The sequence below is a fragment of the Aphidius gifuensis genome, linkage group LG6, assembly GCF_014905175.1.
Source record: "Aphidius gifuensis isolate YNYX2018 linkage group LG6, ASM1490517v1, whole genome shotgun sequence".
Lineage (NCBI taxonomy): Eukaryota > Metazoa > Arthropoda > Insecta > Hymenoptera > Braconidae > Aphidius > Aphidius gifuensis.
Window position 1 is genome coordinate 7,048,726 of NC_057793.1, and position 24,114 is coordinate 7,072,839.

Consider the following 24,114-nt stretch of genomic DNA (forward strand, 5'->3'; position numbering starts at 1 on the left):
TTTCTATATAATGAAAAAGCAATGTCTCATTATTACTAAGAGAGACAGGGAACGCACTGACCGTGGCTACGGCTTTCCTTGGGAAAGAGTGCGTTCTTGTTAAGGAAGTACCTCCCAGTGGGGTCCCTTACATATGAAGATATGTTGATCTTCGCTACCTGCTTGCACCTTTCGAGTGTGCAGCAGGTAAAAGTAGACCACAAGCACCGTAGTCTCTCATATTTTTGCATTTTTATTTTCTATTATTACAATTTTTTTTTTTTTCATCTATTTTTAGGATTTTTTTGTACTAAAATTACAATTACATGAGTAATGTATAAAAAGTTATTTTAATTTTATTTTTCCTTGAATGATTTTGTTGAAAAAACTTGATGAAACATTTTAGAACTAAACAATTATTAAAGAAAACTGTTGTACTTTGTTATATACATTTTACTTTAATTTATAGAATATAAAACTAATTATTTTATAATTATTAGGTATACATTTATTTATTTTTCAAATTGTAATAAATGTATATATATTTCTTAATCCTTTAATTTCACATGAAAATACTGTCTTGATATTATTGCAATAGAATTTATTATAAATGAAAAGAAAAAATTTGATGGAGAGCATTGTAGAGTTAAACCATTTTTATAACTTAATTATATATACGAAAATTTATCAATAAGAAATTTGAGTCAATAAATAAAACGTATTAGTTTAAAAAAATATAAAACTTTATTAATGAAAAAATTTAAAGAATTAAATTGTTAGCAATTTATAATAATTATTTGATAGTCAAGAATAAATTTAATTTTTAGCAATAATTTAAAAAATAAATTTTAAATAAGTTTTTTGGCTGACAAAATGACATTACAATTTTAGGAAAAAATAAAAACTATTCAATTGCGGTTTTTGCACATCTTAAAAATTGTGTTGATATTTTCATTTTAATAAACAAAAAATAAATAAATAAATAAAATAGTTATGCAGGTAGCTAGCAGATGGCCAAAAAAAAAGCATTCTCACATGTGGTGAAGTCACAAATCGTTTCTATATAATGAAGAAGCAAAGATGTGCTATCACTAGGTGTGAGATAGGAGACGCACTGACCGTGGCTACGGCTTTTCTCTGGGAAAGGGTGCGTTCCTGTTCGTAAAGGTTAGTTACCCCAAGTGGGAACACTACATTGAAGATATGTTGATCTTCTCCTTGTTGGCACCTTTCGAGAGTGCAGGAGGTGTAAATACCCTCTGTCTCTCATATTTTTGCATTTTTATTTTCTATTATTACGATTTTTTTTTTTATCTATTTCTAAGATTTGTCTATTAAAATTATAATGACACGGGTACTGTTTCACGAAATATATGAAAAGTTATTTTAATTTTAATTTTTCTTGAATGATTTTATTGAAAAAACTTGAAGCATTGTAAAATTAAAGAAAATTGTTATGATTTGTTTAATGTAAACATTTTACTTTAATTTATAAAATATAAAATTAATTATTTTTAATTATATTAGGTACTTGTATTAATTAATTTGTCAAATTGTAATAAAAGCATGATATATATTTTTAATACATTTTAATTTCATATGGCAATATTGTCTTGATATTATTGCAATAGAATTTATTATAAATGCAAAAAAGAAAAAACTTGATGGAGAGCATTGTCGATTTATACAATTTTTATAATTTAATTATATACAAAAATTTATCGATAAATTTCAAATACGTTTTTTAGCTGTAAAAATGACATTATAATTTTAGGAAAAAATAAAAACTATTCAACTGCGGTTTTTGCACATCTTGAAAATTGTGTTAATATTTTCATTTCAGTAAACAATAAATAAATAAATTAGTTATGCAGGTAGATAGCAGATGGCCAAAAAAAAAGCATTCTCACATGTGGTGAAGTCGCAAGTCGTTTCTATATAATGAAGAAGATAAGTGTTTTTATCACTTGGAGAGGCAGGGCAATACATACGCATATGCGTATGTGTGAGTTGAAAGGGACACGCGCTTACCGTGGCTACGGCTCATTTGTGAAAGCCTGCGATTTGCGAAGGTGTTTGACTTGTTGGTACATTTATTTCTATTATTACAATTTTTTTTGTTTATCTATTTCTAGGATTCCCGTTTATCAAACTTTATTACACGTATTGTTTCAGGTGAAAAAATATGAATAGTTTTTTATTTTTTTTTCATTGATAATTATTTTATAAATAACTTGATAAAGCATTGTAAAATTGATAATGTCGTAATTTGTTAGGATTTGACTATTAATTATCAATAATTATTGGTATTTATATATTATTAAATATAATAAAAAGTATATGTATTTTTTAATATTTTAATTTCACATGAAAATATTGTCTTGATATTATTGCAATAGAATTTATTATAAATATAAATATTAAAAAAAAAGTTGATGGAGAGCATTGTAGATTTATACAATTTTTATAATTTAATTATAAATATGGAAATTTATCGATAAGAAATTTGAGCTAATAAATAAAACGTATTAGTTGAAAAAAAATATAAAATTTTATTAATAATAAAATTAAAAGAATTAAATTGTTAGCAACTTATAATAATTATATTTGATAATCAAGAATAAATTTAATTTTTAAAAATAATTTACAAAATAAATTTCGATTACGTTTTTTTGCTGTTATAATGACATTATAATTTGAGATAAAAATAAAAACTATTCAATTGATTTTTGAACATATTGAAAAAAAAAATAAATCATCATTTGAATAATGATAAGAAAATTGAATTAAATTAATTTTAATGTTGTTAAAAAATTATTTATTTTTTAAATTTTACAATTTAATTATATTCAATTGGTTTTTGAACATCTTGATAATTGTGTTGATATTTACATTTTAGTTAACAATAAATAAATAAATAAATAAATTAGTTATGCAGGTAGATAGCAGATGGCCAAAAAAAAAGCATTCTCACATGTGGTGAAGTCGCAAATCGTTTCTATATAATGAAAAAGCAATGTCTCATTATTACTAAGAGAGACAGGGGGACGCACTGGCCGTGGCTACGGCATTCTGACGAGAAACAGTGCGTCTGGTTTGAGTTAGTACCGTTCGGGAAAACTAGGGCAACCCAACATTTGAGGATATGTTGATCCTTCGCCTTGCTTGCACCTTTCGAGTGTGCAGCAAGGATTTTTCTTGACCTCAGTCTCTCATATTTTTGCATTTTTATTTTCTATTATTACAATTTTTTTTGTTTATCTATTTCTAGGATTCGTCTATCAAACTTACAATTACACGGGTATTGTTTCGCGAAATATATGAATAGTTATTTTAATTTTATTTTTCATTGATAATTATTATATTGAAATAACTTGATAAAGCATTGTAAAATTGATAAAACTGTCGTAATTTGTTTTACATTTGACTTTAATTTATCAAATATAAAATTAATTATTTTATAATTATTAGGTATTTATATTAATTAATTTGTCAAATTGTAATAAAAGTATATGTATTTTTTAATATTTTAATTTCACATGAAAATATTGTCTTGATATTATTGCAATAGAATTTATTATAAATGAAAAGAAAAAAATTGATGGAGAGCATTGTAGAGTTGTACAATTCTATAATTTAATTAATTAATTTTAATAAAAAAATTTAAAGAATTATAAATTGTTTGCTAATAAATAAAACAATTATTTGAAAAAAATATAAAATTTTATTAATAATAAAATTAAAAAATTAAATTGTTAACAACTTATAATGAATTATATTTGATAATCAAGAATAAATTTAATTTTTAACAATATAATTTAAAAAATAAATTTCAAATACGTTTTTTAGCTGTAAAAATGACATTATAATTTTAGGAAAAAATAAAAACTATTCAATTGCGGTTTTTGCACATCTTAAAAATTGTGTTGGAATTTTCATTTTAGTAAACAAAAAATAAATAAATAAATAAATTAGTTATACAATAAGCTAGTAGATGGCCAAAAAAAAAGCATTCTCATATGTGGTGAAGTCGCAAATCGTTTCTATATAATGAAAAAGCAAAGATGAGCTATCACTGGGAGAGACGGGGGGCGCACTGACCGTGGCTACGGCTTTCTGACGAGAAAGGTGCAAACCCAATCGACCAGTAGACTCACTCGAAAATCGACTTATACATGAAGATATGTTGATCTTCCCCTGCCTGTCGTACACACTTTTAGGTGTGTTTCGAACAGGCAGTTACCCACAGTCTCTCATATTTTTGCATTTTATTTTCTATTACTACAGTTTTTTTTTAATTTCTATTTCTAGGATTTGTCTATACTCAAATTACAATTACACGTGTAATATATGAAAAGTTGTTTCAATTTTATTTTTCCTTGAATGATTTCGTTGAAAAAACTTGATAAAACATTTTAGAACTAAACAATTATTATAGCAAACTGTTATAATTTGTTATACATTTTATACTTTAATTTATAAAATTAATTATTTTATAATTATTAGGTACTTATATTAATTTATTTTTCAAATTTTAATAAAAGTATATAAATTTTTAATATTTTAATTTCACATGACAATATTGTCTTGATATTATTGTAATAAAATTTATTGTATAAAAGAAAAAAATTACTGATAATTTAAAGATGCAAATATATATTTATTTTTACAAATTATTTTGAAATTGTTACATGTAAATTACCATTATTTGGTAAATTTATAAGATTAAGACTTTATTTTAAGATGAAAAAATCGTCAACATCCAGATACTGCAATTCGAATTCTCTTGCTCCTTAAATTACAAAAATTAATTTAAAAAAAAAATTTTATATAGAATAGAATAGAATATCAAAATATTTTATGCTTGCCTTATTGTTTAATAATTGAAAAGATTTTTAATTCAAACTTTTCATTTTAATTTTTGCTTGGAGTGGTGGCATTGTTGGCTTCAAAAATTGAAATAACACCAGTGACGATATAACCACTTTTCGTCTTGAATGAAATTGGTACTGCAATTGTCTCTATTTTTTCTATTTTTTTAGTTACATCACCAATGTTTTCTTTGATGTCATCTTTAATTCCAACAAGAGCTTTCTCCAGTTCATCGATCAAAATACGACTTGACTCACGTTCAAAAGTTTTTACTCTTAATGGATCTGCTTGTGCTACACTTAATGTGACAACAACAACTAGAAAACCAATAATCAGTTTCATTTTTATAATCAATTTTTTTTTTCTGAAAAGTGCTTTATAAAATACACTTGATACTTTGGCTAGTGATTTACAAAATTATGATGATGGATTGATAATTTTCTAGCATTTATATATCAGTTAATTCTATAGATCTATCCTACTTTTAAAAAACTTGATTAAACAATTATTTATAAACATCTTATTATTGTCAAACTAAAATTATGTTGTTTTTGTTTTTTAAATTTGACGTAAAACTTTGTATGTATACATTAATTTTAAAATACGTCAATTTAAATTTTAAATAATATTTGTTTTCTATTTTTTTTTAAAAAAGTAAATATTATTTTCACGGCCACAATTTTTGTTTGAATAATTAGTTTCAATTTGTTTTTTTTTAACTATAAACACTGCTGATTAAACATAAAAATACTGATCAAATAATTTAATGAATTTTATTAAAAATATTAGACAAATATTATTGATAAAAAAATTTAAAGAGTAGAATTTAATTAGTAAAATTAATTATTACTTATTGTGTATTAAAAAATAAAATTTATTAATCAAATTGAAAAGAAAAATTAATTAAAAAAAATTGATACAAACTAAATATTTAATTTATGATCAGATATTATGAATTAAAAAATTTTTAAATTGTTTATTTAATTAGTCAAGTATTTAGGTCATTCAAACATGTTATTTATTTTTCCTATAAAAAATATAACAGCTCACATATTTTCATAATAAATATTTAAACAAAATTTTCATAGAAAAACTTGTAAAAATAATATTGATAATAAAAAAAATATATAAAGAATTTTATTTATTGATTTTTAAACAAATATAATAAAATAAAATTTGAAAATATCTTGATAAATTTACACTTTAAATTGAAATTGATAAATAATATTTACAAAGTCTTGTGTTAAATAAATAGGGAAATTCATAAAAACAAAAACAAGATAAATTTATAAATTATTTTATGATAATTACAATAAATCATTTATATAATAATTGTTTATTCAATTTTGGGAAATAGATCTGTGGAATCGATTGATATATAAATGTTAGAAATTGTTCCATCAATAGTTAAAGTTTTGTAAATCACTTGGAAACTACTTGAAGTGTAATTTTCAGAGCAAAAATATTCATAAAAATGAAGCTGAGTTTTTGTTTTCTATTTGTTGCAATGTTGATTGTACTACAAGTAAATAAATCAGAAGCAAGAACATTTGGACGTGAATCGAGTCGTATTTTATTTCACGTAGTTGATGGAGCAATTGGTGGATTGACAAATGCCGTTTCAGCTGGACTTGATAAATTATCAAATGTTACATACGGAATAATTTCAGTTGGTTCACCAGTTACAATTGTCGTGCCATTGTCAAATGGTGCAATTATTGGTGGTGTTCTTACAGCTATAAAAATTACAAACGACAAAAACATTACGTTCAATGATCTAGGCTTAAATTAATCCAAATGTCTAAATTGAAAATTGTTTCAATTATCAAACAATGAGGCAAGCATAAAATATAATTTTAATTCAATAAAATATTTTAATACTCTATTCATTGTTTTAATAAATTTTTTTTTTTTTTAATTAATTTTTGTAATTTAAGGAGCAAGAGAATTCAAATTGCAGTATCTGGATGTTGACGATTTTTTCATCTTAAAATAAAGTCTTAATCTTATAACTTTACCAAATAATGGTAATTTACATGTAACAATTTCAAAATAATTTGTAAAAATAAATATATATTTGCATCTTTAAATTATCAGTAATTTTTTTCTTTTATCAGTCATTTGCATAACTAATTTATTTATTTATTTTTTGTTTACTAAAATTAAAATATCAACACAATTTTTAAGATGTGCAAAAACCGCAATTTAATAGTTTTTATTTTTTCCTAAAATTATAATGTCATTTTTACAGCTAAAAAACGTATTTGAAATTTATTTTTTAAATTATATTGTTAAAAATTAAATTTATTCTTGATTATTTTTCATAAAAAGCCTTGTTAACAAGTATCAAATATTTATTGTAAATTGCAAACAATTTATAATTCTTTAAATTTTTTTATTAAAATTAATTAATTAAATTATAACATTGCACAACTCTACAATGCTCTCCATCAAATTTTTTCTTTTCGCATTTATAATAAATTCTATTGCAATAATATCAAGACAATATTGCCATATGAAATTGAAATATTAAAAAATATATATAGGTACATTTATTACAATTTGAAAAATAAATAAATGTATACCTAATAATTATAAAATAATTATTTTATATTTTATAAATTAAAGTAAAATGTAAAACAAATCATAACAGTTTTCTTTAATTTTACAATGCTTCATCAAGTTATTTCAATATAATAATTATCCAATGAAAAATAAAATTAAAATAACTTTTCATATATTTCGTGAAATAGTATCCGTGTAATTATAACTTTGATAGACAAATTTGAGAAATAGATTAAAAAAAATCTCAAAAATCGAAAATAAAAATGCAAAAAAAAGGAGAGACTGAGGATTACTTATACCTGATACACAACTCGAAAGGTGGAAATGCAGGGTGAAGATCAAGATATCTTCGCATGTAGGATGTCCTTGCGGGACTCTCCAGAAAGGACGCACTCTTTCCCAAAGGAAAGCCGTAGCCACGGTAAGTGCCTCCCACGTAACGATACCGACCATAGAGGTGAATATTAATTTCTTAATATTCACCTCCATGATGCATATTGTACCGCCTCGTCTCTCCTGGTGATATCACAACTTTGCTTTTTCATTATATAGAAACGATTTGTGACTTCACCACATGTGAGAATGCTTTTTTTTTGGCCATCTACTAGCTTATTGTATAACTAATTTATTTATTTATTTATTTATTGTTTACTAAAATGAAAATATCAACACAATTTTCAAGATGTTCAAAAACCAATTAAATATAATTAAATTATAAAATTTTAAATGAATAAAAAAAGTTGATTCAACATAAAAAATGCTGATCAAACAATTTAAAAAAAAAAAAATAATAATATTTACCAATAAATTTAAAAAAGAAAATATTATCAATATTGATTAGTAATTTATCATTAAATAAATTATACCTAAATTATAACCATTTTGTCTTTAAATAATTGTCAAAAATTTTTTTGTTATCATTCGAATCTAAAAAGAAAAAATAATAATAAAAATCTAAAACGAATGAAATATATATTACTGTAATTGAAAATTCAAATGAAGAAAAAATTAATTTTAAATATTTTATTATTTAATTATTTTAAAGTATTAATTTATTAATACGTTTTATTTATTTTTCCTTATAGTTTATTTACAAATATACATATTTATACTAAATATTTAATCAAAAGGTTTTCATGTGACTATGAAAATAATATTCGTTTTTTAAATTACAAAAGATGTTTTTAATGACTCTTAGATAAATAACAAATAGGAAGTGTTAATTTAAATTCATTTTTTACTTTAAATTAACAAAACAATATATACAAGGTCTTTTACGTCAAACAAAAAAACTAAAAAACAAAAAAAACATTTATAAATAATAATTGTTTGTTTTTTTTTAAGTGGGATCTATAGAATTGATCTGTTTATAAATGTTTGAAAATTGTTCATTTCTATACAGTCATTATTTGATGTAAATTTCTTGGAAAAGTTTAACTGTATTTTAAAGTTAATTAATATAAAAATGAAGCTTATTTTGTGTTTCATAATTGTAGTCATGTTGATTTTAGTGCAAGCACGAAATTTACCTGAGAAGCTACCAATAATACATGAAGAACCATCTTTTTATGAAAAAATTCTGATGAAAGCTGGTGAGGGTATTGAAAGTGGCCTTGACTTTGCAAATATGAGCTTAGATTTCTTAGCTGGTAAAGACAACTAAAATTAAGCTCAAAAAATTTAATTGAGAATAAAATTGTTGAACAACGAGGCAAGCATAAAATATAATTATTAATTAAATAAAATATTTTAATATTATTCCATTCATTGATTTAATAAATATTTTTTTTCAAATTAATTTTTGTAATTTAAGGAGCAAGAGAATTCGAATTGCAGTATCTGGATGTTGACAATTTTTTTTTCATCTTAAAATAATTTTATAACTTTAGCGACAAATGTAATTACATGTAAAAATTTCAAAATAATTTGTAAAAATAAATATTAATTTATTATAAATTCTTTCATTAATTTTAATACAAAATTTTATTTAGAAAAATTGACAAGAGCATTGTAGAATTTAACACAACAAAAATAATTAAACTAAACGTAAAAAAAAAGACAAATAGTTTCATTTGATTTTTTTTATTTTTATGATAATTTTGTTTTTTTTTTTATAATATTCAGAATATATATTTTTTCTTTTTTTATATTGTGAAAATTAGATCTAAAAATACTAGGCCATTATGAATAGACTAATGACTCTAGTAAGATTATTATTTTTTTTTTTTTTAAATAATGATTATTAATGTGAAGATATTAGAAATTTTTGATAAACAATTCTGATAAATCAGCAAATAAACAAAAAAATAGGCCAACAAAAAAAAAATTAAAATTCATTTTTAAAAATACATTTTAGCTATATTAAAATATATTTTTTAACAGTATCAAGTCATTAGGCATCATTCAAACAACTATTTATAAACTTGAGGTAAATAAATCATAAAATTTAACTATGTTTCTTTTTTTTCTGATTAAAATTAACTCTTATTTTACAGTTCAGTGTATAAAAATAAACAATAAAATAATGTCAAAGCTACTTATCATTCCAAGTTTATTTTTAATAATGGGAATTTTTTTTTTATTGGTCTCTGAATCATTTGGCTGTGCCCAAAGGAATGAAAGAGTAAGTCTATAAATATTTTTAATTAAAATAAATAATAAATAATTTATACAACTTTATAAACGTAAATTATTTCTTTTTTTTTTTTCAAGTGTGTGGGATATTTCTATGATGATCAATGCTGTGATGCAAATTATTATTGTGACACGGCATACAACGAATGTCTTCCAAAATAGCTCCACGAGAATTAAAAAAAAAAAAAATTTATATCAATAAATTAATTGAAATAAAAAAAAACATATAAATAAAATTTAATTTAATTTTTTTGTGTATTAAAAGTCTGATGCTCTACCGGCTGAGCTATCCGGGCGATGAAGGTGAACGGCGACGTTGAAAATACACTTTGCGTTGTTCACCTTCATCGCCCGGATAGCTCAGCCGGTAGAGCATCAGACTTTTAATCTGAGGGTCCAGGGTTCAAGTCCCTGTTCGGGCGGATTTATTTTTTGCATTTTTTTCCAATCAATTTATATTTTTTTTCATACTAATATTGTTATACTATTTTTTTAGTCATTAATAATTCATTTTTTTTTGTTAATTAGCTGAAAATTTTTAAAACAATTGATAAATACTTGTAGAATTAACAAAAAAAAATAGTTTCAATTGCAAAATAAGATGGCGCTTAGTGTGTTATTCCGAGAAAATGCCTGTCTCATTATCATTTTGTGTTTATGGAATATTTTCACCTTGCTTTATTAATTTTTTTTGGCCATGATAAATTGGAGCAAATTGGAGGTTATAAATGTAATTTGTTGATAAAAAAATTATAAACAATAGTGTTAACACATATAAAAAACGATAATAATGGAAAGAAAAAAACCAGAGGATAATCCTGAGGATAATTCAATGACCATGGAGGTACAAAAAGATATACTTCCTGGCTATGCAACATTTGACGACTATTCCAAGGTAAACAATTATAAAATTTAGAAAAAAATGCTCCACGTGTTCTTGATAATCATGTATTATTTACCTTTAAATATTAATTCAACAGGATGCATTTGCTGCAATAAAAGCTGGAATAAAAGCAGCAAATAGTTTACCAACTGGTGAAAATTTTAATTTTTGGGCTTGCATACCAAAATTCAATAATGACAGAAATAAAGAAATGAAAAATATCATGGATACAATGCAAAAAATAATAAAATGTTCTGGTGCTGCTGGTAGTATTTGTCAACGTGATAATGATGAAAAATTTGATTTACTTGCTGAAACAAATGACATATTTCTTGATCGTGCAAATATATGTATGGACAATCGAATGAATTTAATTATAATTAATCATTTAAAAGCAAAATATACAAAGTTCATTTAAAGATAAAATATTAGTTCAAAATTTAATTGATGGTGAAAATGGTGAAATATTTAGTCATCCATATGAATTTGAACTTGATAAATTTAATGTCAATGAAAAATATCTTGTTAAATGTAAACCAATTAAATATAAATCACTTGATGATACACCAATGATTATGATTGAAAAACAAAATGATTTAAAAATAATGCTCAATGATTTATTGAGATATGATGAAATAGCAATTGATCTTGAGCATCATTCATACAGAACATATCAAGGTATAACTTGTCTAATGCAAATATCAACAAGAGACACAGATTATTTAATTGACACATTGTCACTTCGTTCTGAGCTTCATGTATTAAATGAAATATTTACAAAACCAACAGTATTAAAAGTATTTCATGGTGCTGATTGTGATATACAATGGTTACAACGTGATTTATCATTATACATTGTAAATATGTTTGATACTCATCAAGCAGCAAAACATCTTAATTTGCCATATTTAAGTTTAGCATATTTATTAAAAACTCATTGTAATGTTGATCCAAATAAACATTTTCAACTTGCTGATTGGCGAATGAGACCATTACTAGATGAATTAATGAAATATGCACGTGAAGATACACATTATTTACTTTATATTAAAGATATATTAAATAATCAATTAATTGATTTTGCAAATGGACAAACAAATATATTAAAAGCTGTTTATGATAGAAGTACTGAAGTTTGTAAAAAATTATATGAAAAACCAGTATGTAATGATGATAGTTTTATGAGTTTATATAGAAAAAGTAGAAAAATGTTTAATACACGTCAACTTCATGCTTTAAAAGAAATATTTAATTGGCGTGATAAAATAGCAAGACAAGAAGATGATAGTACTGGTTATGTATTACCAAATCATATGTTGTTAAATATTGCTGAAACATTACCACGTGAAATGCAAGGTATATTAGCATGTTGTAATCCAATACCACCATTGATACGTCAACATCAATTGGCATTACATAAAATTGTACTTGAAGCACGTGCAAAACCACTTATAAAGCCAATACTGGAACAAGACATTAGACAAAGATTAAATCAAAGAAATCATACAATGGAAGCTGGACAAGAATCAGTAACAGTATGGTCATCTTGTGATATACCAAGTGGTGGTATTGAAATACAAGAAAATTTACCATGTTTATTGGATGAAGCAAAGAATAATGAGGATTTAAAAAAATTAGATGTACAAAAAATTGATCATGTGGTTACAATATTTGATAGTCCAACAAATTCAGATAATGAAGATGATTTATCATCAAAAATAAAATTACAAAATGCTAGAAAAACATTTGTAAGTCCATTTGAACGTTATAAACTTGTTATACCAATGGTTGCTGCACAAGAAGCTAAAGATCGTGCAATAAAAGAAAAACAACTTAAAGAAAAAGCTGAAGCTATTAAAGCATCAACAAATCAAACAGCAGATAGTATCAATAGAGTACGTGAACATTTTATTCAAGTTACACAAAATACTATGAAAACACCAGACATTAAAAATACAAAAGCTGATAGATTTAATAATTATTCTAAAGATTTATCAACTTCAGTTAGTCCAATGGTAAGTAATAATAACAAAAGAAAAAGACCAACTGATTCTGTTGATAGATCAAATAATCCTAAAAATAATCAACAAACTCCTAATGGAAATAAAAAGAAAAATTATGGACATAAAGCTAGTCCTGGTCTTAGACAATTTTCTGAAACTGGGTAAGTTGATTAATCATCATGTTCAACAAATGTTTTCATACTGTTTTAAATCATTTTTTTTTCTATTTTTTTCACAGACAAAGTCTTAAACAATTGAAAGCTGAAAATCGTAAAGAATTACAACAAAAAGGAATGCTACCACAAGCAACGTTTGATTATAAATCAGTTGATTTTAATAGTTTTCAAGGTGGTAGTAGAAAAAATCCTGATAAAATAGCTCCATTTAATCAACAAAAATTCAAGGATAAAATTAAAAAAGGAAAAAAAAGGAAAAAGGAAAAAATTGGAATATAAAATTGCTAATATTTAATATATATAATTTTTTTTTTCCAGATAATTTTTGTTTTATAATAAATAATAATTATTATTATAAAATTTATATTTTTTTTTTTAAATTATCAATAAAATATTGACAATTAAATTTGAAAAAAATTTCTGTCAATTTTAAAATATAATTTTTTATTAATAAAAAATTATATTAATGGTAATAAAAAAAAAATTATTAAAATATTCAAAAGTGTTTAATTATTTCATTAATTGTTTAAAAATAAATTTATACTTAATAAATTGACACAATTGTAATTAGGTTTACAATTATTATTGAAAAAAAAAATATTTGTTGTCTTTCTGTTTTACCAGCTGAATTTATTGGAATTATTCGTGGGGGGTTTAATTGTTGTTATTATTGTTATTTTAATTATTATTGTTATGTAAAATAAGACATTTAAACTACTTGTTGAGTTTCATACAGATTTCAGTTGTTTTCCAGAACATTTTCAGTTTGCGTCACTCTATCGTACTGTAAGCATTTTCTAAAAATTTATCTTTTCTTTTGACAAAAACTCATTTGACAATTGACATTAACATTAATTTGATAATAATAAATATAGTTATTAAATTAAAAATAAATTTAATTATTAGTTCTCTTTTATTATCAAAGTAAAATCTATTTGTAAAAATTAATTTTAACTATTTGGCTGGGCCACGTGTTTTTTTTTGTTAACCTCTGTTCTTTTTTTTTTTTGTTGTTCACTAAATAATTTTTAATAACATAAAGAAATCTCATTTTTTAGGAAGGCTCATTTTGATTAAAAATAAAAAAAAAAGTGACCGGCTTATTCTATCATCATGACAGGTAAATAAAAATTGTATAAATTATTTTTAAAAAATATTTTAAATACTCTAATTTTTGTTGATACAAATAATAACACTTGTCATATCTAAAAAATATTCATCAAATAGTCAAAACTATGATGAAATTAAATCAAAAGACAAACAAGTAAATAAAATTATATACGTCATGTTAATAATCAATTGATAAACATGTTGTTTGTTAACACTGATGAAATAATGAAATGAAAAAAAAAATATTAATCATAATGAAGTAACAGTCTTTTGATAACAAAAATAATAATATATTTATTGCAAAATAAGCTATCAACAATGATAAACTCATAATAAATTTACAACACATTGATAATAACTATGAAATTTATTTAAAAAAAATTAATTACAGAATTTAAAACTGGAAAATTGATTATTGAGGGAAAAACAAAACAAGTATTTGAGCTTGTTGATGATCCATCATTATGTTTGTTAATAAGCAAGGATAAAATAACAGCTGGTGATGGTGTTAAATCACATTCACTTGTTGGTAAATCATCAATAAGTAATGCAACAGCTGCAAAAGTATTTGCATTATTAAATAAAGCTGGTTTAAAAACCTCATTTGTTAAAATTGCTGATGATAAATCATTTGTAGCTAAAAAATGTCAAATGGTACCAATTGAATGGGTAACACGTCGTTTAGCAACTGGAAGTTTTTTAAAAAGACATACAGGTGTTGCTGAGGGATACAGATTTAATCCACCATTACAAGAAACATTTTTTAAAGATGATGCTAATCATGATCCCCAATGGTCTGAACAACAAATTATATCAGCTGGATTTAAATTAAATGGTGTTACAATTGGTAAAGATGAATATGATATTATGCATAGAACAACACTTGCTGTTTTTGAAGTATTGGAAAGAGCTTGGGCAACACGTGATTGTGCTCTTATTGATATGAAAATTGAATTTGGTATTGATGATAATGGAGATATTCTTGTCTCTGATATTATTGATAGTGATTCTTGGAGACTTTGGCCATCTGGTGATAAGAGACTCATGAAAGACAAGCAAGTATACAGAAATTTAACAAGTGTAACTGATGCTGATTTAAATACAGTTAAAAGAAATTTTGAATGGGTTGCTAATCAACTTGAGTATCTTGTACCACCACCAAGTTCAAAAGTTGTTATATTCATGGGTTCACCATCTGATAAAGAACACTGTGAAAAAATTGCAAAATATGCTAGTGAATTTGGTTTAAATGTACAGCTTCGTGTTTGTAGTGCACATAAAGCAAGTGCTGAAACATTGAGAATACTTAGCGAGTATGAAGGAACTGGTGAAAAGGTCAGCTGATAAAATAATCATTCTATTTTTTATTTTTATTTATATTATTATATTATCAATGAAAAAATGAAAATAATATACAAGTCAATTGTTTTAAAAATATAATTAATGATTAAAATTATTTTAAAATTTTGTTTGTTTGGTCTAGGTGGTTTTGATTGCAGTTGCTGGTAGAAGCAATGGACTTGGTCCAGTACTATCAGGAAATACAGCATTACCAGTTATAAATTGTCCTCCAGTAACTCCTCAAAATGTTGGCCAGGATGTTTGGTCATCATTAAATGTTCCTTCAGGTTTGTTTTTTTACACTGTTATCATTTTTGTATTTTTTTTTTTTTTTTCTTTTTGATTATTAAATTGTTTTTATTTGTTAATTTTAGGTCTTGGTTGTACAACTGTACTTTATCCAGAAAGTGCAGCACTTGCAGCAGCTCAAATTCATGCTATACATGATCATCTTGTTTGGTCACGTTTACGTGTTAAACAACTCAATAATTTTATAAATCTTAAACGTGCTGATGCTAAAATTCGTAACAATTTGTACTAAAATAAAAAATAATTAATTTTTTTTTTTATTTTAAATTAAAAATTGAAAAATTTTGGTATTTAATTATCTACACTTGTAGAACAAAATTAAATACGTATATTTTTTGATAACAATTTTTAAGATGAAATAAATACTACAATTTTTTTATTAAAAAAAATTTTGATGCCATTTGAGCCAGGTTGTATAAGAAAATCAAATAAATTTTTGTTTTAAACAAACACACGAGGTACCAACTACTCATCTTTTTATTTATTCTTTTGAGCGATTGTTTATTTTTTATTATTAGGCAATCTCGTTGATTTCCATCGAATAAAATTATTACTATTATTATCATCATCTAACACTAAGGTTGAAATTTATAAACACATTTATAAAATTTGATGATATATCATGTGATTTTAGCAAATATAAAATTTCCGTCATTTACATTTCGTTATTTGTCAAAGAGATAGATAATTTTTACATACTATTTCTGCTTCAATCAAGAACAATCATTTTAATTTTTTGTTCAGTATATAATTCTTATTAAAAGGTGAATAAAATGATGATTCTATGCTGGATATTATATTTTAGTATTTTAATTTCCGGTAAGTTTTTTTTATTTTTCAATAAAGCACCAGTCAATAATACCATAAATATAAATATTTATTTGATAATATTTTCATTTTTATTTTTACAGTTGTATATGGAAATTTTGCAAGAAAAATTTACGGTGGAGAAAGAGTTTCCATTTTCTCATATCCATATCAAGTATCAATACAAATTAGAAACCATCACATGTGCGGTGGTGTTATTATCTCTGAAAATCATGTGTTAAGTGCAGCAAGTTGTGTATTGGCTGAAGAAAATGTAGTGTATGGAAATATTCAAGTACTTGCTGGAACACATGACATAACCGATTACAGAAATGGACTAATTAATCAAGTGTCACATGTTATATATCATGAATTATATAATCCACGTAATAATTGGATCAATGATATAGGTATAACACAATTAAATAAATATACTAATATTAATTCAATCAAATTTGTATATTTATTTTATTTTTAATAGCAATTCTTAAATTACAATTACCATTAATTGTGATGGGTGGTTGGCGTTCAGCATATGTATCATCAATCGCTCCAAAATCAACATATTGTCATGTAACTGGCTGGGGTAAAGATCCAATAACTAATAATCTTTCAAGATTTCTTCAAAGACTTAAAGTCAGAATAATTTCTTCAAGTTCTTGCACAAAAAATCATTATAAAGAAACAAATCTTTCCTCGAAACAACACTGTTTTTTTCCGATTCCAACATCAGCTGGAGTGTCACAGGTATCTAAAGTTAAATAATTAATTTAATAATCAACTAAATAAATTTGTTTAATTATTTTTTAGGGTAGTGGTGGTAGTCCTGTTATGTACGGACGACAAATTCTTGGAATTATTTCACTTGATTCATTGGATGTCAATCAACCAGCAATATTCACTCGTATATTTAGATATGTCAATTGGATTGAAAGAATGAAACGAAAAATTTAATTTATTTAATAAAACAATCATCAAGTTATTTTAAATATAAATTAATATTTTAAATTTCATTATTATTTTTACAACAATTTTATATATTCAATTTACAAAATTTTTCAAAATTATTTTTATTTAATTGTCAATTTATTTTACGATTTCAAAAACAACATTTTAAAAATATTAAAAAATAATTTGTATGTTTTTTTTTCATCAACATGATGAACGTTATTAATTAATTTTAAAATTAAAATTTATTCAATATGAATATCACCAAAATTCCGTATAAACATATGTGATAATAATGCATTAGCAGTTGGTCGATCTTTGGGATTTCTTTGTAGACATTTATGTAAAAAATCAACTTCATCATTTGTGATATTATCTGGTATTTTTGGATTTTCACCCATTCCAACTTTAAACATAATTTGTCCACGTGTATTATAATCATTCCATGGTCTTTTACCACTGCTCATTTCAATGACACAACATCCAATTGACCAAATATCAGCAGCTCTTCCACTGTCATTTTTCATGAATACTTCTGGTGCCATATATGCCTCTGTACCAACACAACCTTTTATTTCACCTGGCATTGTAACATGTGTATTTATTTTAACAGCAGATCCAAAATCACCAAGTTTCAAGCAATTACCCTGATTTGTTAAAAATATATTTGCTGTTTTAATATCTCTATGAACAATACCATGCTCATGAAGAACAGATACTCCAAGTACCAATTGATGAGTATATTTTCTAACAAATACATCTAACAATTTAGTACCATGAGCTTTTATTAAATTTTCAAGAGTTCCTTCAGGACATAATTCCATAAATATTAATAACTCTTCTCTATGAATTTCCATACCATAATAACGTACTAAATTTTTATGTTCAATACCTTGAAATATTTGTAATTCTTTAATGACATTATTTACTGAATTTCTATTACCATATTGTAATTGTATTTCTTTCATTGCAAGTAGCTTACCAGTTTTGTTATTAACAACAGTATAAACTTTACCAAATGCACCTTGACCAATGCAAATACCACGATGCCAGCTAAATGTTATTTTTTTAATTTTAAATTTAATATCATTTATATTTTTTCTATCAACTGAATCAACTGAATGTCCAATAAGTCCATATTTTTTTTTATTCTCATCAATTTCCATGTCAAGTTTATTTAATGATATCATTATTTTTTTATGTTTTTTAAAGCTACGTTGGCTCATTGTTGTTGAATCAAATTCTCCTGTTGTATTGTCATCAATTGATGATGAATTTAAACGTTTATTATTTGTTGTAGCATCAACTGGTGATTTAACATTATTGCATGATTTTATGCTTGATTGAACTGATGGTGATAAACATATTGGTGATTCAATATTGCTATCATTGTCACCGATAATATGTGTTATACAACAATCCATGGCTGTTTTAAAATTTTCAAAATCATCATCATGAAGATGTTTTGTATTTGATGGATCACATACAATTGTTAAAAATTTAAAACCATCATACGCCCAACCTGGACGTATACCACGTCCTCTATCACATCTTTCTATCACAAAATTCATCCATAGCTTAGCGAAATTTGTCAAATCATAAGCAATACTGAATCTATCATTTAATGAAAATAAATCAGACAAACCTTTGTAATAATTAAAACCCATACGAAATGCTTGATGAAATATTTGACGTAATCTTATTTTAATAATATTAAAATCTTGTTCATTTGTATCAAATACTTTTGACTCATTAATTTTTAATGTAAATTGTTGAATTAAATTTTTCATTTGATATTTTGGCTTTAATAATATAATTTTTAAATTATCAATTGTATTATTTAATTCTAATGATTTATATTGCCATTTATTAATTTCAATGATTATTGATTTTGTTAAATTAAATACACGTTCTAATCTATTGCCAATATCAACAAACATACTTTGCCATTCACGCGCATGTGATAAATATTCAAAACGTACATCAGATGATCCAGATTCACTAACACAAACAATATTATTAATTTTACATTGACAATTAATTAAGTATTCATTAATTTCTTTGATAATTGTATTAATAATTTTACAAAATTTAGCACCACAAATATTATAGCCATTTTTAATTTTACTTGTTATATTTTTAACAAATATCCATTCAGTATCAATTGACTTGTAACAAATATTATTATTAAGTACAATTCCAATCCAATTACCAAAATAATTAAGATAAACTTCAAATACTAATTTTAAATTATTATCAAACTCCCCAACATCTTGAAAATCAGGTGGTATTGTGTCCAATGATTCATGAAATGATTCATCAAGTGATAATACTATTTTTGAATTTTCAACAAATTTATCACGATGCATACATGCAATACCAATGCCCTCTTTAATTTCTCTCATTAATTCTCTAATTGATAATGGCTCTAGATTAATTAATTTTTGTTCTAAACGTAAACGTAAATATTCATGTACAACATCAAGTGGTACACGTGATAAAAATATAAATGACGATACATATGATGGTAAATTTAATTCTTTAGCTTCAATACTCCATACACCATATCTTTGTGATTCCCAATTATCATTATTAACATAATAATCAATGCTATTATTTAATTTTTTTAATGTTAAATTTGTTTTTTGTAATATTGTATTATACAAACGATCAAGAAAATTTAAACTTTTTGTTAAGCCTTGTGTTTTTAATACTTCTTCAATATATTTACGATAACTTTGTCGATCAAATTCTTTAAATGATGATTCATCAGGAGTCAATGGTATAAATGATTTTAAATATTTTTCATCATTATTATTAATATCTAATGAATTTTGTTCACGTTTGGTGAATAATCTGCCAAGTATATGTAATTTAAATCTGTGATATTTTGTGATGTTATACCAGAGACATATTGCCTTGATTTTATCACAAAATTTTTTACTTTTGTATAGTTCATAATCAAGGGAAAATGCTTGTGAATTTGGATAGAGTGATTCAGCTTCTTCAAGACGTAAAAGTAGACTTTCAACTTGTTTTAATGCTGTTATTTGTGATTTACCACAATGATAACAATACATTGATAGACAACCAGTACATGATGATTTTGATTCATCATTATATCCACTGTCATTTGACACTGAATTGTCTGATGTACATGATGATGATGGATCATATTTGTACTCCATTATTTCGTTTAACAATGAGCCAATTGTTTCACGTTGTCTACACAAGTATTCATCTTGTTCAATAAGATTTCTGTCTGAATGATAAGCTTGAAGCTCAAGCCATATTAAATCTTTAATTTCATTTTGCCATCTTATTTTTTCTTCATCTCTTTGATATCCTTTGTCTTTGTCTTTATTACCCTGTTGAACGAAATATTTATTTTATTATCGGAATTTTAAATATGATTTTTTTGTTATTTAATTTTTAATTTACCAAATTTATTAGCTGTGAAAATGTCAGATGAAATAATTCACGATCATTTGGAGATATAATTTTTGATTGATCATCATTTAGGCTGTTAATTTTTGGATATATATAAATTTCTTTTGATGATTTTGGTTGATCAATTTCTACAAGTTTTGAACGTAATGATAGAAATCTATTTTTTCCTTGAATCTAATAATAAATAAAATTATTTTTATATTATAATTTAACAAATTAAATAGAGTAAAAGAATTTAAAAAATATGAACAAATTAATTTACCACACGAAGACCAGTTAAACCAAAAAAAACTTTTTTATTATTTGATGATGTTGGAGATTTTTTATCATCAAGTTGTACATATTGATTTGCAGCTTCAATATCAAGCTTTGAATCTCTCTCATTAACACGATTTAATTTAAGAAGACGTTTACATTGACGACTTTCCTCTTTAATTGTTGCATTTTTAATTTTTTTTTTTCTTTCTTCTTCATCTCGATCATAAAAATTATCATTCGCAGTTATATTTGTTCTTATTTTACGATCACAAGCTTGCATCCTTTTGACAGATTTATTTTTAGATAATAATTTTGCCTTGCTAAATAAATAAATTAAAAAACAATGTAATTTTTTATCTGATTTTTTATATATAGTAATAATGTATTTTTTACCTTGATATTCGTCGTTTTTCTTTTTTATTTTTTCCTTTTACACGTAATTTTCTATTGACTTTTTCACGTGGTGGTGTTCGTCCATAAATATCAATTAAATCATCAAAACTTTCATGATAATCAGAACAATCATTAGACGTTAAAGTTTCATCAGTATCATTTGTTTCCATCATTTTTAAAATTGTTTACAGATTTAAAATGACCATGAAAAATCTGTAAATATAACAAAGAAAAAAAAATTAATAGTTTGTTTGATAAATATAAATTTTTTTCTCAAACCAAGACATTATATTAATTTATTACTATTCTCATATTCACATTATCTTGTTTGTAAATTAAAAAAAAAATTAAATTTTATTTTTCATCATGAAAATTAAATTAAATACAAAAAGCTTGATGTATTAATAAATAAAAAATGACAGTTGTTTACATTTCTTAATTTATAAAAGACGAGATAATTCAGTCCACCATTCAGTACTATTTAAGCACAGTTGTTTTAAATTTTTTTTTCAGTATATAATTTTTATCAAACGTTAAACAAAATTATTCATAAAATGATGTTCCTATGGTGGATAACATATTTTAGTATTTCAATTACTGGTAAAATTTTATTAAATTTATTTATCAATAAAATTCAAGCCAATAATATAATTTATTTAAATTAATTATAAATATTTATTTGATAATATTGTTTATTTTATTTTTACAGTTGTATATGGAAATTTTGCAAGAAAAATTTACGGTGGAAAAGATGTTCATATTGACAAATTTCCATTTCAAGTATCGGTACAAATTAGAAACTATCACATTTGTGGTGGTGCTATTATTTCTAATAATCATGTGTTAACTGCGGCAAATTGTGTACTGGCTGAACGTGATGTAGTGTATGGAAATATTCAGGTACTGAGTGGAACAAGAGATATTATGTATGAACCATCAACCCATGATAAAAAAATTATTCAAGTATCACATGTTATATTTCATATGATGTATGATCCACTAAATAATTGGATCAATGATATAGGTAATGTAATTAATATATTAATTAAACCTCAATTTAATTTGTATTTTTATTTTTAATAGCAATTCTTAAGCTTGAATCACCAATGACTTTCACGAGAGCATTGCGTGAACCAGCACGTGTACCACCACGTAACACCTTGGGACGTATATATCATGTGACTGGGTGGGGTGTTGATCCAGTAACTCTTGATTTATCAAGATATCTTCAACGATTTGAAGTTAATTCAATTCATCCAGGTATTTGTAAACTACGATATTATAAAGAGACAGATCTTTCCTCAACACAGTACTGTTTTATTCCAACTTTACCAACATCTGGAGTGTCTCAGGTAATTAAAATCAATAAATTAATTTAACAAATGATTTATCAAATGATTCATCAGGGTGCTGGTGGTAGTCCTGTTATGTACGGACGACAAATTCTTGGAGTTATTTCACTTGATTCTTTGGATGTCAATCAACCAGCAATTTACACTGATGCTTTTGGTCATAAATCTTGGATTGAAAAGATGACAGCAAGAATAATAATTTAAAATTTCAAATAATGTCAATCATTGAATATTATGAAGTTCTAAAATTTTAATTAAATAGTAAATTCATCAAGTTTACTAAATTATTTTTTTAGTATATTGTAAAATGAAAAATGAATAAATAAATAAATGAAAACCAGTCGTTTATCGTAGTAACAAAATAATAGTCAAATTATATATTCTAAAATTTTATTATAATAATTATTTATACGCAACATTGAAGTTACCAACATTGGCTTTTAAATTTAGTTTAATTTCAAGATCTAAATAAAAGTCAATAATACATATTTAATTATTACTCATTACATTATTATTATTTTTTTTATCAATGTGTCTGAGTATAGTTTATTATCATACTCCAAACAAAAATTAAAACATGGATTAAAAAATAAAAAAACATATAGTCTTTATCATTTAAAAAAAAAAAAAAAAATCTAGAATCTATATTAAAAAAATTTAACATATGAATAAATATAAAATGGCAATTGTTTACATTGCTTAGACTGTTAATAGAGTTACGTGTACTAAGAACAATTGTTTTAAATTTTTTTTCAGTATATAATTTTTATCAAAAAGTGAACAAAGGTATTCATAAAATTAAGTTATAGAAGCTAAAAACACAGAGTTAAAAACCAACTCATTATTAAAAAAAATTTTGATGCCATTTGAGCCAGGTTGTATAAAAAAATCAAATAAATTTTTGTTTTAAACAAACACACGAGGTACCTACTCATTTTTTTATTTATTCTTTTAAGCGGTTGTTTATTTTTTATTAATAGGCAATCTCGTTGATTTCCATCGAATAAAATTATTACTATTATTATCATCATCTA

The 24,114-nt window shown here is 24.0% G+C and overlaps 5 protein-coding genes and 1 non-coding gene across 6 annotated transcripts; 5 read left to right on the plus strand and 1 right to left on the minus strand.

Moving 5' to 3' along the window:
• Nucleotides 1-10,399: 10,399 nt before the first annotated feature.
• On the plus strand, nt 10,400-10,472 carry Trnak-uuu. Its single transcript has one exon. It is a non-coding gene; the product is annotated as a tRNA-Lys (tRNA).
• A 154-nt stretch (nt 10,473-10,626) lies between these two features.
• LOC122859730 (exosome component 10) lies at nt 10,627-13,391 on the plus strand. Its single transcript, XM_044163413.1, has 4 exons — nt 10,627-10,945; nt 11,031-11,292; nt 11,366-13,097; nt 13,175-13,391. The coding sequence occupies exons 1-4, from the start codon at nt 10,841-10,843 to the stop codon at nt 13,389-13,391; spliced, it is 2,316 nt and encodes a 771-aa protein (XP_044019348.1). The 5' UTR covers nt 10,627-10,840.
• Nucleotides 13,392-13,789: 398 nt separating this feature from the next.
• Nucleotides 13,790-16,333, plus strand: LOC122859183 (multifunctional protein ADE2). Its single transcript, XM_044162597.1, has 5 exons — nt 13,790-13,898; nt 14,171-14,232; nt 14,614-15,557; nt 15,706-15,850; nt 15,938-16,333. The coding sequence occupies exons 2-5, from the start codon at nt 14,226-14,228 to the stop codon at nt 16,102-16,104; spliced, it is 1,263 nt and encodes a 420-aa protein (XP_044018532.1). The 5' UTR covers nt 13,790-13,898; nt 14,171-14,225; the 3' UTR covers nt 16,105-16,333.
• Nucleotides 16,334-16,845: 512 nt separating this feature from the next.
• On the plus strand, nt 16,846-17,633 carry LOC122859731 (trypsin-like). The gene is made up of 3 exons (XM_044163414.1): nt 16,846-17,089; nt 17,161-17,426; nt 17,490-17,633. The coding sequence occupies exons 1-3, from the start codon at nt 16,882-16,884 to the stop codon at nt 17,631-17,633; spliced, it is 618 nt and encodes a 205-aa protein (XP_044019349.1). The 5' UTR covers nt 16,846-16,881.
• A 239-nt stretch (nt 17,634-17,872) lies between these two features.
• Nucleotides 17,873-21,901, minus strand: LOC122859732 (mitogen-activated protein kinase kinase kinase 4-like). The gene is made up of 6 exons (XM_044163415.1): nt 21,729-21,901; nt 21,600-21,616; nt 21,418-21,506; nt 21,069-21,251; nt 19,673-20,995; nt 17,873-19,375 (listed from the first exon to the last, which is right to left on the minus strand). Exons 1-6 carry the CDS (start codon nt 21,899-21,901, stop codon nt 17,873-17,875), a joined length of 3,288 nt encoding a protein of 1,095 aa, XP_044019350.1.
• A 364-nt stretch (nt 21,902-22,265) lies between these two features.
• LOC122859197 (ovochymase-2-like) lies at nt 22,266-23,442 on the plus strand. Its single transcript, XM_044162618.1, has 4 exons — nt 22,266-22,328; nt 22,438-22,752; nt 22,812-23,080; nt 23,135-23,442. Exons 1-4 carry the CDS (start codon nt 22,283-22,285, stop codon nt 23,282-23,284), a joined length of 780 nt encoding a protein of 259 aa, XP_044018553.1. The 5' UTR covers nt 22,266-22,282; the 3' UTR covers nt 23,285-23,442.
• The last annotated feature ends 672 nt before the right edge of the window (nt 23,443-24,114 follow it).

What these genes read in the sequence shown, in the direction of transcription:
- LOC122859183 (XM_044162597.1), top strand. An exon ending in ATGAAGGAACTGGTGAAAAG is followed by an intron (nt 15,558 to 15,705) that starts GTCAGCTGATAA and finishes TGTTTGGTCTAG; the next exon opens with GTGGTTTTGATTGCAGTTGC. An exon ending in ATCATTAAATGTTCCTTCAG is followed by an intron (nt 15,851 to 15,937) that starts GTTTGTTTTTTT and finishes TGTTAATTTTAG; the next exon opens with GTCTTGGTTGTACAACTGTA.
- LOC122859731 (XM_044163414.1), top strand. Translation starts at nt 16,882, where the DNA reads ATGTGCGGTGGTGTTATTATCTCTGAAAATCATGTGTTAAGTGCAGCA. An exon ending in TAATTGGATCAATGATATAG is followed by an intron (nt 17,090 to 17,160) that starts GTATAACACAAT and finishes TATTTTTAATAG; the next exon opens with CAATTCTTAAATTACAATTA. An exon ending in CATCAGCTGGAGTGTCACAG is followed by an intron (nt 17,427 to 17,489) that starts GTATCTAAAGTT and finishes ATTATTTTTTAG; the next exon opens with GGTAGTGGTGGTAGTCCTGT.
- LOC122859730 (XM_044163413.1), top strand. Translation starts at nt 10,841, where the DNA reads ATGGAAAGAAAAAAACCAGAGGATAATCCTGAGGATAATTCAATGACC. An exon ending in CATTTGACGACTATTCCAAG is followed by an intron (nt 10,946 to 11,030) that starts GTAAACAATTAT and finishes TTAATTCAACAG; the next exon opens with GATGCATTTGCTGCAATAAA. An exon ending in TGCAAATATATGTATGGACA is followed by an intron (nt 11,293 to 11,365) that starts ATCGAATGAATT and finishes ATAAAATATTAG; the next exon opens with TTCAAAATTTAATTGATGGT.
- LOC122859732 (XM_044163415.1), bottom strand. Translation starts at nt 21,901, where the DNA reads ATGATGGAAACAAATGATACTGATGAAACTTTAACGTCTAATGATTGT. An exon ending in TTGAAGCTGCAAATCAATAT is followed by an intron (nt 21,252 to 21,417) that starts GTACAACTTGAT and finishes ATTTATTATTAG; the next exon opens with ATTCAAGGAAAAAATAGATT. An exon ending in TTTCACAGCTAATAAATTTG is followed by an intron (nt 20,996 to 21,068) that starts GTAAATTAAAAA and finishes TTCGTTCAACAG; the next exon opens with GGTAATAAAGACAAAGACAA.
- LOC122859197 (XM_044162618.1), top strand. Translation starts at nt 22,283, where the DNA reads ATGATGTTCCTATGGTGGATAACATATTTTAGTATTTCAATTACTG. An exon ending in TTTTAGTATTTCAATTACTG is followed by an intron (nt 22,329 to 22,437) that starts GTAAAATTTTAT and finishes TTATTTTTACAG; the next exon opens with TTGTATATGGAAATTTTGCA. An exon ending in CAACATCTGGAGTGTCTCAG is followed by an intron (nt 23,081 to 23,134) that starts GTAATTAAAATC and finishes ATGATTCATCAG; the next exon opens with GGTGCTGGTGGTAGTCCTGT.